Source organism: Terrapene carolina, unplaced genomic scaffold (assembly GCF_002925995.2).
Source record: "Terrapene carolina triunguis isolate 2854851 unplaced genomic scaffold, T_m_triunguis-2.0 Scaffold210, whole genome shotgun sequence".
Classification (NCBI taxonomy): domain Eukaryota; kingdom Metazoa; phylum Chordata; order Testudines; family Emydidae; genus Terrapene; species Terrapene triunguis.
This window is the reverse complement of record NW_020664561.1, coordinates 39,434,087-39,450,266: the sequence shown is the minus strand read 5'-3', so window position 1 is coordinate 39,450,266 and position 16,180 is coordinate 39,434,087. Positions and strand designations below refer to the sequence as shown.

At 39.7% G+C, this 16,180-nt stretch overlaps 1 protein-coding gene across 4 annotated transcripts in view; it reads right to left on the bottom strand.

Moving 5' to 3' along the window:
* LOC113405051 (protein BCAP-like) overlaps window positions 1–15,942 on the bottom strand; it is a 44,679-nt gene extending 28,737 nt beyond the window's left edge. For 3 of the 4 annotated variants that reach the window (XM_026655688.1, XM_024201527.2, XM_029912324.1), the window contains exons 1-6: window positions 9,864–10,185; window positions 8,935–9,052; window positions 7,630–7,761; window positions 6,007–6,069; window positions 3,978–4,049; window positions 2,006–2,122 (exon numbers count right to left, since the gene is read on the bottom strand). In XM_026655688.1, coding sequence (XP_026511473.1) covers window positions 2,006–2,122; window positions 3,978–4,049; window positions 6,007–6,069; window positions 7,630–7,761; window positions 8,935–9,052; window positions 9,864–10,015 — 654 coding nt within the window. In that variant the 5' untranslated portion in view covers window positions 10,016–10,185. Of the gene's footprint in view, window positions 1–2,005; window positions 2,123–3,977; window positions 4,050–6,006; window positions 6,070–7,629; window positions 7,762–8,934; window positions 9,053–9,863; window positions 10,186–15,659 lie in introns of those variants that run through there. The other variant, XM_029912325.1, reaches the window with a different exon arrangement.
* Window positions 15,943–16,180: the final 238 nt, after the last annotated feature.

The following is a 16,180-nucleotide window of genomic DNA, read 5'->3' as shown; positions in this document are numbered from 1 at the left end:
TATGCACTATTAGAACATCATATCCACCAAGAAACAGGTATAATCACTGTTAGAATTAATTAATTTCTATAATTAACTTATCAATTGAGTTTATCTTTGTAGTTGAGTAAGATTCTAGTAAGTCTAAACACAAAAAACTTGCATATTTGTCTGTATGGTATTTATAAGGAGATCATTAATATCCCAAACATCAGAGTCCTAGGTCAAATCCAAGCCTTATTACTAATCTAGGCAAGTTACTTTTGCAATATCAAATATCATGGCTATCAACTCCTACTGTCCTAGGAGGGCTTTGTGAGTGACCAAAAGACCCAAATTACGCATGCAAAATGATTTCAACTGATTTTTCTGACATGTTCAGCTAATACACATACAATGCTTAGCTTAACTACAAACCTCACCTTTCCTCAGATTATATAAAATCTCTCCTTCCCCTTTAAAATTATATTGCAAACTTGTATTAATTTCCCTAGTTTCTTTAATTGTGCTTAAAAGATTGAATATCTGGTTAGTTACAACTGATTTGGAGCAACCACGAATAATTACTTAGCGATTCAGTTAAAATGAAATGAAAATGATATGCTGCTCTATCCTTCTCCAGTAAGAAATTCTATTTTAAGAATTTTTAATTAACTATACAGATCAACTGGCCAAACCTTCCCCTCTGCATATGATGTGAGATGACAGAGCACCTATGCAAGCTGTCACAGACCATGAATTGTAGAAGTGGCCTCTCCACTGGTGCTCCATTGCCAGTGGGGTAGGATTCCATGCTACTTTGCCCTGGAAAAGAACCCTGCACAAAGCCCATTTACTCGGCTGTTTTGTTTGGGCTCCGTTAGCCATAATTCTGTATGCAGAGAACAATACTATATGTAGTAGACAAAGAAGCTAATTTCAGTTATGTTATCTAGTATGTAGAATACATGAATTGAACTGGTAAAGAACCAGCAGGCATGACAGCCAGGCCTATAGACAGCACAGACCATAAAAAGAGCCAAACAAAATTAGCTCATCTTTAATAAGGGAGAATAAAGTACGGCTAACACAGGGTTTTACTGAATGTCATTGTCATTATTTAGTGTACAAGCAAGAATGAGTTTAAATAAAAAAACAAGCTTGGCGGTTATATTTTCAGCAGTAGCAGTCCTGATTGAAGTTTGGCCCATTGAAAGTGTGTGCAGCAGAGACCATTATCACAATATTGTTCAGTAAGAGTGAACAGCCTTTTTATTATTATTATTCTAAGCTGGAGAAAGTGAACAGAGGCTTATATTCATATAAAGATTTTTCTTTTTTTATTGTGTGTGTGAGATAACAAGCAACTGACCAACAGATTGATGGTAAGGTATAAGGTAAATTCAAGAAGATAAAAGGTAATAGGGATAGTCCACTTTTAAGACAACTCACCTGCTCAATCTTAAATTTCATCTTCCTTGCAAATTTCAAATACTCATAGAGAATCTGTGGCTAGTCTGTCTCCTCCCTTGCAGCCACCTGATCACACCCTTGCAGTCTTTCAACACTGACAACTCCTGTCAACTTTCTCTGTTTGGTAACACTAAATATGCATCCCTTTATTAGGCCTTGATCCTGCAAACATTTCCATACATGTTTACTTTAAACATGTGAATAGTTGCATTCTCTTCAGTGGGACTCCTTATATGCACATGTGTAAGTGTTTGCAGGATAAAGGCGTTACTTTGGATACTTTTTACATCATTCTATGAGTGTCTATAGTGTAAGCTCTGAACATTCGTAAAATTCATTTGTAATTAAGAACATTGTCCAAATGGCTCTCAGGAAATATCTATTTCCATTATTTTTACTGGTTTGGGGTTTTCTATTCTAATTTGTCTATACCAGGGATTTAATTTAATAATAGCAAGTGACATTTTAAGATTTGACTGACAACTTCTAATTAAAAATGGCCCTCTGGCCCTAATATACTTTTATTAATTTACCAATGAACTAAAAGTAAACCCAAAGGAAAAATATTTGTAACCTGTATTTTTGCTTTCAACTGATCATTCTCAGCCTCCTTTTTTTGAATCTGGCATTGCAGATGGGCTTGTACAGCTTCTACTGACTTTGATAGGTGATCTGCTTTTAGTGCATTTGCCTATGCAAAAGATATGAACACAAATCTTTTAATTTATACAGATATGCCATAAGAAGATTTCTCTATTTTTTTGGTATAATTGATTTCTAACGTATGGTAGTATACACATTCTGTGAGTCATGCACAGACACAATGTAATTATGAAATAGATTGTAAACCCAGACTCAAGCATAATGCCCTCAACCGAAGCACTGTCAAGAGCTGTTTTAACCCTTTTATTGAGTATAGTCAGTGCTTTTCCTCCCACACTCACTTTGCATGGAACCACCTCCCTTGTCTGGTACAGAGCGTAAAAGGAACCTTTATCTACACATTTTGGTGAGGTTAGCACTGTCTAGAGCACTAGCCTTCAGCGGGTGATGAACTCAAAGAGCACAAGCAGAGTGACTGTGAACAGCCCCTGTACAGAGGCAAAATGGAGGGGGACTTTTGCACTCTCTTCTCTATAGGACTGCCAACTTTCTAATAGCAGAAAACTGAACACTCTTATATAATAATATATGGAGATATACCTATCTCATAGAACTGGAAGTGACCCTGAAAGGTCATTGAGTCCAGCCCCCTGCTTTCACTAGCAGGACTAAGTACTGATTTTGCCCCAAAACCCTAAGTGGCTCCCTCAAGGATTGAACTCACAACCCTAGGTTTAGCAAGCCAATGCTCAAACCACTGAGCTATCCCTCTCCCACCCTTACCCCAAGGCCCCACCCCTTCTCACTCCATCCCCCCCTCCGTCCGTCGGTTGCTCACTCTCCCCCACCCTCACTCACTCGCACACTTTCACCGGGCTGGGGCATGGGGTTGGGATGAGGGCTCTGGCTGGTGGTGTGGGCTCTGAGGTGGGGCCAGAAATGGGGGGCTCAGGGTGCAGGAGGAGGCTCCAGCTGGGGGTGCGGGCTCTGGGGTGGGGTTGGGGATGAGGGATTTGGGGTGCAGGAGGGGGCTCCAGGCTGCGGGGGTAGGGCCGAGGGGTTTGGATTGTGGGAGGGGGCTCCGGGCTGGGGCAAGAGGGTGGGGTGCGGGAGGGGAAGCAGGGTGTAGTCTCTGGGACGGAGTTTGGGTGTGGGAGGGGGCTCAGAGCTGGGGCACAGGGTTGGGGTGCGGGAGGAGGTGAGGGGTGTGGGCTCCCGGCGGCGCTTACCCCAGGCGGCTTCTGGAAGCAGTGACATGTCCCTCTGGCTCCTAGGCGGAGGCGTGGCCAGGGAGCTCTGCGTGCTGCCCCCGCCTGCAGGCACCACCCCCACAGCCCCATTGGCTGCAATTCCCGGCCAATGGAAACTACGGAGCTGGTGCTCAGGGCGGGGGCAGCACGCGGAGTCCCTGTGGCTGCCCCTATGCCTAGAAGCCAGAGGCACATGTCGCTGCTTCCTTGGAGCGGTGCAGAGTCGGGTAGGGAGCCTGCCAGCCCCGCACCAACTGGACTTTTAATGGCCCGTCAGCAGTGCTGACCAGAGCTGTCAGGGTCCCTTTTCGACCAGGAGTTCCGGTCAAAAACCAGACACTTGGCAACCCTACCTCTCTACCTTATGCATTTGTGCAACATTAGCCTAAACCTAATCTTAAATGAGAAATGACAGTCAGGTCCAAACCAACCTCCCCCTTCGGAGCCATCCCTCACACTGACCATTGGAGGGGCTGGGGTGAGGATGGTTCACAATCCAAAAAAAACATCTGGAGTCAAACTTCCTGGTATGGGTCCACCTCTGTGAGAAACACTGGCCCACAGGAATAGCTTTTCATATAATGTTTGAAATTAAATATTACCCTTCTCACAATTAGAAAAATTAGGAGTTTTGGAGGTAAGAATTTAGCACACGGAGATAAAACATCCATTCTGAGGAGGAAACTGACTTACTTTTTCCTGTTGAAGCTGAGAAGAAAGCTCTACAATATGCTTCTCTGTTTCAAGTGTTTCTTTTCTGAGACCCTTCATGAAGGAAAATTAACACAAAATGAAAAGGTCTCAATATGCACATTTTGGGCTACATTATCATAACAGTGCACCCAAATTGCACATGTAAAAGGGATACTTTATTAGCGGAATTGAGCTCTCATTTCCAGTGGCACAAACATTTCAAGATGATGCTTAAAAGCAAACAAATTGTACACCTAAATATAAGAACAAAAGTGTCTCAAAGCAGGGCCATGAATTTAAGTGTACAGATGCACAGTCAACATAATTGGGTACCTAAATATAGCTGATGTACAATGTTGGCTTGTATTATAGGGATTTGTTCTGGGACACTCTTTTTGTCAATTTCCTGCAAATCAAATTACTGAAGGATACACATACACTTCATTTACTTATCAAATTGTTTTGAAAATTCTGCTTTTTCAAAATTATGTTTGAAGAGGCCACAAGGGAGCAAGGAGACAGAGCAGACAATAAGGGAAAAGCCAGAAAAAGGAATTAAACAAGAATGGGGTGCTACTCTGGTGAGTAAAAAAACAAAAACCAATCTAAACACAGAGCCAGTAAATATTTGTGAACAAAGTAAAAGTAATGTTACTTCTGAGAGATGAGCTCCTAATTGTAAAGGTTATTTGGTCTTCACCGGAAATTAAGCTTAAGGATTTGATCTCTGTTGAAGGAAAATGTGTTGCCTGAATGGTTTTCAGACATAACAGCCATATTCTGCCCCTCTCCCAGACTGGTAGTGTTCCATAAGCAGCCCTTGTACTGACACTTATAGTTCAGGTTGCCTTAACTACTGAGTATCAGACTTCCTGGGTTGTGAAAAAAAATATAAATAAATAGCTCTTTTAAATCTGATAGCATTCCAATTCCAAGGTAGTCAATTTCTGCTCAGATTAGGAATAAAGTGATTTGGGTTATATTTTTTGGCCTTGGACAGTCATTAACACCACCTTGGGCCTCAATTTACCCCATTTATAAAATGAGGATAATAATACATGCTACCTGAGATATTTAGCACTGTATTACGCTTTTCAGCTAAGCATCTTGTTATTCCTTCTCAGTACTGGGGTAAATTGAACTTCAACTTCCAATTACTTTGTTTTAAAATTATTAAAAAAAAAAAGATACTGGCGGAATTTTACATTTCTTTGTAATACTGAAGTTGCACCAATAGTTAAAACTTCTCTTATCATTGCTTTCATGGAGTTAACTGTCTGGATTCACCTTTCTGAAGATTTAGGTACTTGGATACCATATTGCCCTTTATTTTCTCATTTGTGGCAAATGGCATATTTGGGGGAATGATTTGGAGGGTTTACAAACGTTTAGTTCCATCTGCTTTCTCAAGACTGTGTAGCCTGATTACGATAGCTACCATCTGGGCAGGAATGTGACCTCATGATGGAATGGAAACATTACATAAACTATAACAAAAATGGTAATTTTGGGGGGCAACGAATTCACAGCTTTTCCCTCCCTTACACTGCCTATCGGTTTATGTCAGAATAAAAAGGCAATGCACTTGAATAAGCATAACATTGAAGCAAAAGTAACATCTGGTCTTAGAGAAACAAAGCTAGACATTCTTCTCAGTTACACCAGTGTAAATAAGTAGCATTTCCATTAAAGTTACTCTGGAATTACACTGGTGAACAACATCAGAAACTGGCCCATGCTGTATATAGGATAATATACAGCACATTAAACTCTGTGTAATAAGCGTGACACCATACTCCTGAAAAATATCACTAGTCAAATGGGTAAGGAAGAAACAAAATGATGGAAATTGGGTGGAAGCCAGGCAAGTATATCAATATACACATACATGTGAGCGCAAGACAGAAAGACCAAGCAGTCTTCCTGATCCTAGGTCTAGCAGTTGCCTAGTGGAATTGTATGAGACTGGGATTTCACTGTTTTGTCATGCCGTGATAGAGTAAGGAGCCAGAAAGTGTAATTTACTTACATCATTTTCAGTTTCACTTTCAGTTAACTTCTGCATCAAAATGTCAATTTGTTTACTGCTTATCTGCATGTTCAAAATAGAAAAAACAACCAATATTTTAAAATTAATTATTTTACAGTATATGGAACTTGCGGATTCAGTGTACTCAGAATGGAGACTGATACATATGAAATACCAACAGCAAGGAGATATTTACTTTGACATGCATGATTATATACAATTGGTGGGAAATATCTTAAGAGATTCTGTTCATTCTATGTGCGGAGCTTATGAATAGGGGAAAATAAACCAAGGTTAATTCTATATGTAACACTGATTATTTTTTAAATGGAAGCACTTACATGCCATGCTTATTTAATTTTCCTTGTTCAAATAGTAGCCTAAAGGTCAAGTGTGTATTCCATTCATCTATTTTAAAGACAAAGTAAAGCATTTCCTTAAGTGTTTCTGAAAATATTGTTTGATGGCAGCTAGGATTATCTCCAGACCCCAAAATCTTATATCCCACAATATTAACTTCTATCACAAATATAAATAAACTTGGAATGGCAAAACCATTTATATAGCCATAACTATCACACAACCATCAATTACATAATTTGGCAGTCAAAGTTGTCCTTATTTTATCAATTAGTTTTTTTACACTAATTGATGGAACTTCCAGTTAAGTAAATCCCAAACTTTTTAACTTCAGAGAATGGGCCCACTGACTTCCAAGGAAGTTTAGATAACTCAGCATGTTATAGGACCAGGCCCAATATGAATATTGAATTATAGGAAGGAGATAGCCAGCAAGTTGGGTGTCAAACTACAGATGGATCGGAAAGCAGGGAAAAGTAGCAAGGGGAAAAGCAAATGAGAGCTGCATTCTCTGCACTGGTATTTGCAGAGTGCACTCTGCTGGATTTTAGAAGCATGATGTACTCTGGCTCATCAGTGAGAGGGAAGCCTTACAGATCATTCTGAACAGAGCCAGAGCACACGTGTACAATGTTCACTTTAGGAATTCACTGCTTATGTATGTTTGGTTTTGTTTGAATACAAACACCTGTGAATTGCAGGTATTCAAACACAAAGAGATAATCACACCACTATTGTAATATAATGCTCTCTATATTTCTTCACTTTTCTTCTCTCTCTGCCTCCTTATTATTTATCAATTGCCATTCTCTATTTGTTTGTCTTTTCCTTTTTAAACTTCCTCTCCCTCCTTGATTATTCTATATATACAGGCTCCAGAATAAAGAAGAAACACGTCTTCTCTCATCTGCTTTTTATTAAAAATTTAATATATCTTTTTGAAGTCAAGCAATTCCTATTCTGTCTTATTCAGCAAATATGATTATGCTTAAAGACTAACATATACATGAAAGGAAAGTATCTGTGATATTTACAATACTATACAAGCATAGCATAACATAGATTTCTCAAAATAGGTTAAACTTCCCACACAACCTGGGGTTGATTTGGACAATAAAGAATATTTGAAATACTATAATTTTGCATTTTCTGTGACTGGCTATTGCTTTCTTTTTTTGAAAACACTACTGAAAAAGATCAGGAAAAAAAAATGTGTTCGTGCTCACTGTTAAACCACCCCAAGATTGCTTTGGGTCATCTTACTTCTTTATGCTCTGTTGTTCTAAGTAGGTGTAGTAATAATCCTTTTATGTGTTTGAGAGTCTCCAGTTCCTTTATCAGTAAATCCTCTTGTTTAGAAATCTTAATCATATCTGATGTAGAAAGGTTACACACCTGATAAAATATTAAGCCACAAACAAATATACTGTAAGTGTACTACAATATTTCCCCAAAACAGCATGATTACCATTATTAAAACTTAGCTTTAAAATATTGAAACCATAAAACTATTTTTCAAAGTACACTGCAAAATATGATAATGAATATGCAAAAATACTGTTTAGATTAGGATTTAAACATTTTGGTATGAAATACTACATAATTCAATATTCACTCTTCAAAGTTTGTAACAGAGAGATCAGGCATATGCTCTTTCTATTTTAACTTTTTTGCTGATAAAAGGCCCAATTTTCCTCTCTCAAGGGAAAATCCATTTAAATCAAACTAATTTTGCTGCTCCAAAAATAACAAAGGACAATCAGGTAGCAGACCTTTTAGTAAGTACTATCACAGAAGTTATTTCATCCTGATTTGCACATATGTATTCATGATACTTCTACCTGTAGCTGGAGAGAAATTGAAGTACTATTGGAAATGTTAACTCTGTTGTACAGAAAAGTGTGAATTCCCAATGGCAATTCTTAAATAAATTAGCCATGAGGGAATGCAAAATATCAAGATATCTTGACTCCTAGAATAGTATTTGTTTTGTTTTATAAACTTAAATAGTAATAATGTATTTGTACTCAACAGGTTACAGACATCAAAAACTTCATTTGAAAATTTTTTTAAAATCATAGTAAAAAAATATATCTACTGTACAATATTGTGTATAAACAGGGTTACAATTGGGGAAGAAGATGCAAATGTACTCAAGTTCTGCTCACAAACCCAGAATAGACAGGTAGCTATATGTTTCTGCTAAAATGATCAGCAGTGAAATAGCTCAGAATGTTGACTTTTAAACTGACAACATTAGGGTTCAGAATTAACATTCATGTGAGATGAAAACAAACATTTGGACCCCTCAAAGCTCTTATTTAAAGATGTATGTCTGCACTCAGATATCACATCAGTCAACATTTAGAGTGCTTTTCTAATCAACCATATGAGTTAGACATTTAAGGTTTTTTACAATAAATGTTTAATTCTGCAGAAATGAGTGGAGCAAAAAAAAAAAAAGACTGTACAGCATATCCCAGAACACTAACCCAGTTACAGTTCTGAGAGTAAATATGCACACAATTTTTATATAGTATTAAAATACAGCAAAATACAGAAACTTACATTTGTCATTCCAGCAATAGTGACTTTAAATGAAGGCAAAAACATTTCTGTTGAACTGATTGCCATCTCTGCTTCAAGAATCTTTTCCTGTAATGTGGCAATTTCATCTTCTTTCAACCTATTCACAAGAAGAACTTAATAGAAATCAAATTGCACTAACTATACATGTTTAATATATATAAATATAAATAAACTTTTCCATTTCACAAATATTTATTAACCAAAGGCAGAATTTTCTCAAGTTTTCTCTGAGTAAGAACCTCAGAATTTGGCCTATAGTGTTCCCTTAATATGCAGGCTACAACTCCTTTCCTTTCCTTTGCCTATCATAAATTATTTACACTGAACACTTATGGGAACACTTTCTTGCTGCTGCATTCTATGTCCTCTAAAGCCAGCAGAAGTAGGAACTTTGGGATTTACCCTATTAAAAAAAAAAAAAAGGTTTAAAGGAAAGTTTATTTTAAGTGTTACCAATAACTCCTTAGATGACTGTATCATGAACTTCTAAAAATCAAATGTACTTTTCACTAATTAAGCTGTTTACTTTTTGGATTTCACTCAGCCAGGGGAATGAAAATAAGACTAAACAATCTCACTTGCAGGGTCTCATGAACTAGAACAATATGCAGCAGTGTTTGGGTTGCAAACACAGGCAGGGTGGGATTTTCAAAAAGTTCCCTATTATAGGGTGAAATTAATCTCTGTTCAGAGGACCTACATAAGCCCCTATGTTGTCAAAACACAAAGCCTTAAATGAATCCTCTGCCCAGGCATGAATTGCACCCACAGAGATAAATATTTATGTTTTGAACATATTGTGTGGATTTGAACAGCTAAAGAAGCACAAATAAATGCTGTAAGAACAGATGAAAGACTGTTGGTCTCATGAAATTCTGTAATTGTATTTTTCCCAGTCTGAAGCATACCATCTCATTTCACTTTCACTCAGGTTTTGTTCTAGGAAGTTTTCCTGTGATCTGCTTTTGAGCTGTGGTGACAGTTCTTTCAGCTTGGTCTGATGTTTATCCATAACTTTGGTAAATGAACTCCAATTCTGCTTCAAGGGTTCCTCCTCCATGCATGCTGAAAACTTACAAACATTTTATTTTATTTCAGTTTTTATCTTCTCCCCAACTATTTCAAGACATATTTTCTACCTATAACAATAAAAGCTTAATCAAAAGATTATCTATCACCAGATAACAAACCAGAATATGGGGCCAGAATTATTTTAGAAGGTTATTTCAAATGTCCATCATCCCTTTTATTATGGAAAATAGAATGGAATTAAAAGATGGTACCAATTTTCTCCCCAATAACCTATTTCTCTACATACTTTTCTCCTACTTTCTTTAGTCTTTATGTAAGAAGTCTTGTCCAATGCTGTAAAACAGCTAACAGTGGATGTTATACCCTGAAGATCAAGCATATTACCATCACAGTGAGAAAAATGGAAGTCCAGAATCCAGATTATTTACTTGTACAAATGGGCAGAAAGAAGGATGTTTCTGATGATAGTTATCATAGCAACAAATTTAGCATTAAGGCCACATAGTTTAATTATTAGCTTCTTCAAAATATATAGAAAACAATCCAGCTGGGATTTCTAAAGGAGCCAAAGAAAGTTAGGCGACCAAATCCTATTTCATTTCAAAAGGGAACAGTGTGCTTAACTCCCTGATGATCCTTTGAAAGTCCCACCCTACAGGAATTTGCAGCTAGTCAGGAATTAAGTAGAATTTTCTTTATGCTTTCGCACACATCATTCTATGAATTCCTTCCAATTTAGCAGGAACTTATTTAATGCAAGGGAGTTAAGAACAAATGTGCAAATATCTCTAATGCCAACAGGAGTGCAAGAAAGGCTTAAGAGTGTCAGCCTCATACTGATACTATTTTTAGGTCTTCCACTATTCCCTACTTGGTCTGCTTCTTCACTTAGACCAGTAAAATATTTTCCATGTTGGTTGACTTTTCTGATTCTAAAAATATCTTCACAGGACTGAATCAATGAACAGAGTTTTGCTGCTTCTCCAGGTGTAATAGGTAGTGCATGTCTTGTTCCCTACAACAACAATATTGAGAATTATGTAACAATTGGTACTACTCATTGCTAGGCTTGCTATCCTTACCTGCCACCTGAGCCTAAGAGACATCTCAAGATAAAACAACTTATGTTCTTTATTAAGTAGAAATACTCCTGAAAAATTTTCAGGACGAACTAAATTATCATTTTCATCTGTTATTTCCATCATTACTAAAGGCCCTACCCTGTGACGTAATAGGAGGTGAGAATTGAGAAAACTGAGAATTTAGCATCAGACTCTTAGTAACTAGACAATAACATCACACTTATTTACATCTCGTCATAATGTGAAATTTTACATCTAACTTCTATTTTTCCCATTTTTATTTCTTTGTTTTTCCACAGGTTTACATTTCAAAGGGGATTTCAATCTGAATGACATATGCTGGAAGTCTTTATACTGTTAGAACGAAAACGTTCCCTGAATTTCTAAAAGTTATAGAGGACAATTTTTTAATTCCAAAAGTGTTACACCCAGCACAGGGGAATCCTATAAAAGACCTCATCTTGACAGGAGGAATTGATTGCAGAACTAAAAATTAGCATTTCCATAGATGCAAGTGATTGTGACTTGATTACATTTGTTGCATACAAAGACAATGAAGTCCAAGCCAGTCATAGTGATTTAAAAGGGCCAATTATACAAAGCTGAAAACAATTATGAGCCAAATCAGTCTCATAATCAGAGAAGGAATTTACACAGGAAAATATGAAGGATAATTGGTAGTTGTTTAAAAACATTTTACTAGATGCCAAAAAAGGTACAATCCCACAAATGAGAAGGCTATACTGCTTAAAAAACAACCTGGTTTAGAGGGGAGGTGATATACATAATGTATTTATATAAAAAATGAGGTGCAGTGGCTAAGTGGTTAATGCACTTGACAACAATCCCGGCGGTTGTGGGTTGGAGTCTTGATTGATCTTACACTGAAAAGCTGTCTCCAGTTCACCTCCATAGGGTTAGAGAAGTCAAAGGTGTAGCGGGGCATTCAACCCGCTCTGGCTCAGAAGTGGTTAAAAGCCAGACGTTGGGGAGAGCTGGGGCTGAGAGCCAATCAGAGAAGGCTGGGAGGCAGCCAATCAGGGCCAGGCTGTACCCTATAAAAGGGCTGCAGGGCCAGAAGGCTGTCAGTCTCTCTCCAGCCTTGAAGAGGCAAAGACTGGCTGCCTGCAAGCAGAAGGGGGTACCTGGACAGAGCAGTGCTAGGAAGAGCAGGAGCCGAGGAGCTCCAGCCTGGCAAACTCCCAGACTTAGGCTTTACTTCCAAGGCCTGAGAAAGTACTGGGGCTGTGGGGAGCAGCCAAAGAAGGAAGAGGCAACCGGTCCAACCCCCTTGCCGATGATGAGTGGCCACTTCAAACTGCAGTTTGCCCCTGAGGGAAGGGGCTAGATGAGGACTGGCAGTGGGTCACTGAGATGAAGTGGGCTTAAGGGATTGGGGTTCCCTGGGGAGGGGAGGACCCTGAGTGTGGGGGCCACTGCGGCGGGGCAGAACCCAGGAAAAGGGGCACCGCAGGCTGGGAGGGATGTAGGGCCTGAAGTATAGTGGTGGAGATTGAGAATAAAAAGACAAGTAGCGACAGCAGGAGAGACACCGGCCAGCAGGAGGTGCTCCGAGGCTGGATGAGTTAATTCCCGGACTGACCAGCAGGAGGCGCTGTGGTGGTGAGTGCATGCCATGCTACAAAAGGCAGTTGAGCATGATGCTAGCTACATTACTCCCTTGTATAGCATTGGCTATGGAAAATGACACACCTTAAAGACATTACTGCTAAAGTTTGCGGATGACATAAAGATTTGGGGAGTGTTTAAAAAATGAAGAGTTCACGTCATTGATATAGAACGATCTGGATTACTTGATAAACTGGGAAACAATATACATTTCAATGCAGCCAAATGTAAAGTCATACATCTAGGAACAAAGAATGCAGGGTATACTTAAAGGCCGGGAGACTCTTGGGGGGGGGGGGTCTCCCAGTGTGGCAGTGTACCCCAAAAGGATAATGAGAACTCCGGATGTAAAAACCGGAATATCAAGTAGGAGAACAGAGAGGTTATTTTACCTCTGTATATGGCACTGATGCGACTGACCGCTACTGAAATATTGAGTCCAGTTCTGGTGTCCACAATTCAAGAAGGAGGTTGGTAAAATGGAGATGATTCAGAGAAGAACCACAAGAATGATTAAAGGGCTGGAAAATGTGCCTTTTAGTGAAAGACATAAAGAGCTATTTAGTTTATCAAAGAGAAGATTAAGAAGAAACTTAATAGGTCTGTTAAGAAATTTCTGTTCCCCATGTAAGTAAATATTAGAAGGCTTCCCAATCTATCAGATGAAAGTATAACAAAATCCAATGGCTGGAAGTTGAAACTAGACAAATTTAGACTAGAAATAAGCTGCAAATTATTATCAGTGAGAGTAATTAACCATTGGAACAACACATCAAAGGCTGTGGCAACTTCTCCATCACTGTTACTATTTTAATCCGGACAGGATGTTTTTCTAAAAGATCGTATACTCAATGAATTTAAAACAGTTCCAGTCTGAAGTTTTAATTAATAATAATTGTAAACTGATTGCTTCTTTGACTGATGATGCAAGTTATAAAGGGTGCTTAGTTGCAGGAGGAGTAGATTTTTTTTTTTCTAGAGTGATATAAATATGTACAGCAAAACAGTAACAAAATTAAAATTCATAAGCATTTAATGAAACCATCTAACCAAATACTCATTTAAGTTGCCCCAGTTCCAGTCGTAAGAGTGAATTAAGTCTCCATTGGTTCTAACAAGTAAATTTGCAAGAATTTAATTTGATGTAAACTTAAGTAAGTTCTATAAAATATATTGATACCGAGGCTTAATACATTACATTCCATGTGTGTTGAATGCAAATAATTTTCATATGTTCTCAAGTTAATATTGCTATGAAAATATTTTGCTATATTTACACATTGCACAACTAAGCACAAAAATCTAAGACTGAGATTAGTCAAATTCCTTCAATGCAGCATTTTGGGAGGGTTAGCATAGCATTTAATTTATCCTAATTCATCCAGAGCCAGAGAAGCACAAACTAGAATTTATCCATTTTTTCAGTATGTAATTTTTAGAGGTAGCCTTTAATTAGGATATGGGATCCCTCCTACCTTGTGTCAAACTTGCATAAATCTTCTTTTAAGAACTTAGCTTCCCTTAGTAAACGTGTAGCATATTCATACACTCTCATAAACAAACGCAGAAGTCTTCCACATAATATCCTCTATTCTAATCCCATTTTTCTCTTCTTCCCCTCTGAATTTATTTCCCAGTGGCTTGAGATGTGACCAAGCAGCTTCCAACGAACACTTGTCTAAGGGCAAGTCTACACTAGCGCTTGAGTCGATCTAAGATACGTCGCTCAGGAATATGAAAAAGCAGCCTCTGAGAGACACAAGTTTTGCGCTGTTCACACTGGCGCTATGTCGGTGGGAGACACTTTCCCACCAACATAGCTTCCGCTTCTTGCGGAGGTGGAGTAATTATGCTCACTCCCGCCAGCATAGTGTCTCTTCACCAGGTGTGCTACAGCGGTGCAGCTGCGCTGATGTAGTGCTGTAATGTAGACTTGCCCTTACTCACTTAATGAATTATCCTACATATGTCCTTCATTAGCATTGCACTCCATTCCTAAACAGCAAGAGTAGACTCTTCAAAAGTGCCTAGGGGATTAGATACATGGCTCCCATTGATTTTTCAAGGGGAATTGAGTACAAAACTCCCTCAAACCCCAAATGCATCCCTTCTTTCTACTGCCTACAGATAGGAAGCAAAATTTAAAGTTTGATTTAAAGCCAGGCTCTAGTCCAGAGGTGGGCAAACTACAGCCCGCGGGACCGTCCTGCCCAGCCCCTGAGCTCCCAGCGGGGAAAGCTAGCTCCCGGCCCCTCCCACGCAGCCTCACCTCGCCGCGTGCTCTGGCCTGCCGCTCCTGCTGGGCAGCGCGGGTGGTGTGGCTGGCTGCGAGCTTCTGCTGCTCTGAGCAGCATGGTAAGGGGGCAGGGAGCTGGTTAGGGGCAGGGGGTCCCCAGGGGCAGTCAGGGGACAGGGGGCGGTTGGATGGGGCGGAGATTGTGGGGGGGGGGAGTCAGGGGATGGGGGGGTTGAATAGGGGGTGGGGTCCTGGGGGATGGTTGGGGTGGGGGTCCCAGGAGGGGGTGGTTGGGGACAAGGAGCAGAGGAGGTTGGATGGGTTGGGGATCCTCGGGGGCGAGAAGTGGGAGGGGGCGGATAGGGGGCAGGGGCCAGGCTGTTTGGGGAGGCACAGGCTTCCCTACTCGGCCCTCCATACAGTTTCGCAACGCCGATGTGGCCATTGGGCCAAAAAGTTTGCCTACCCCTGATCTAATCAGTAACAAAGTGCATAGATTACTCTTCTTTGCAGGAAATGCTCATACAACAGTAACACATTAGCAGAGCCGTTCCTTGGGTAGAGCGAATCAGGGCGACTGCTCCGGGCCCCGCGCTTTGGGGGGGGCCCATGGGCCGCTGTGATTGGTCCGTGTGGTCAGTCCCGGAAGAGATGAATCGGTCACTTCCGCCCAGGCCCCGCAGCCCCCTAGTGATGGCCCTGAACATTAGTATGAATTGACTTACCTCAGCAACATCAAGAGAAGACAACTTTTGTTGAACATGCAACTCTGATGGAATATCGTTATCCTGTCTGTGCACAGATGACAACATTCTGTCTAATTCTGCAAAAAGATTAAAAGTTGAGATAAAAGCATCTATCTACATTGCCATCACTGTAACAAAAATAATAGAAAAGCAAGCTGGTAAAGGAAGGCACATTAGTTAAAGGATCACTGGTACCTCAGTTCAGTCAAATATAAAATCCAACAAAAAGCAGGATGAACACAACCTAGACCCACAACAAGAATGAGGTTTCCAAATGACCCTGAGTGAAATTACTGGTCAGAGTCAATACTTAGTAAACATGGGTTGCAAGGATATTTATTTAGCACTTATTGTTTACTTGGCCCCGACCACTCACACATTCATTGCACAAAAGTTAAATAACCCCCCAAAACGGAGGGCTACTGACTGTAACTGACATAAAAGGCAGGGAGGGAGGGAGGCCCGCCAGGGCAAAGCCTGGCCGCAAGATCCCCCACCCT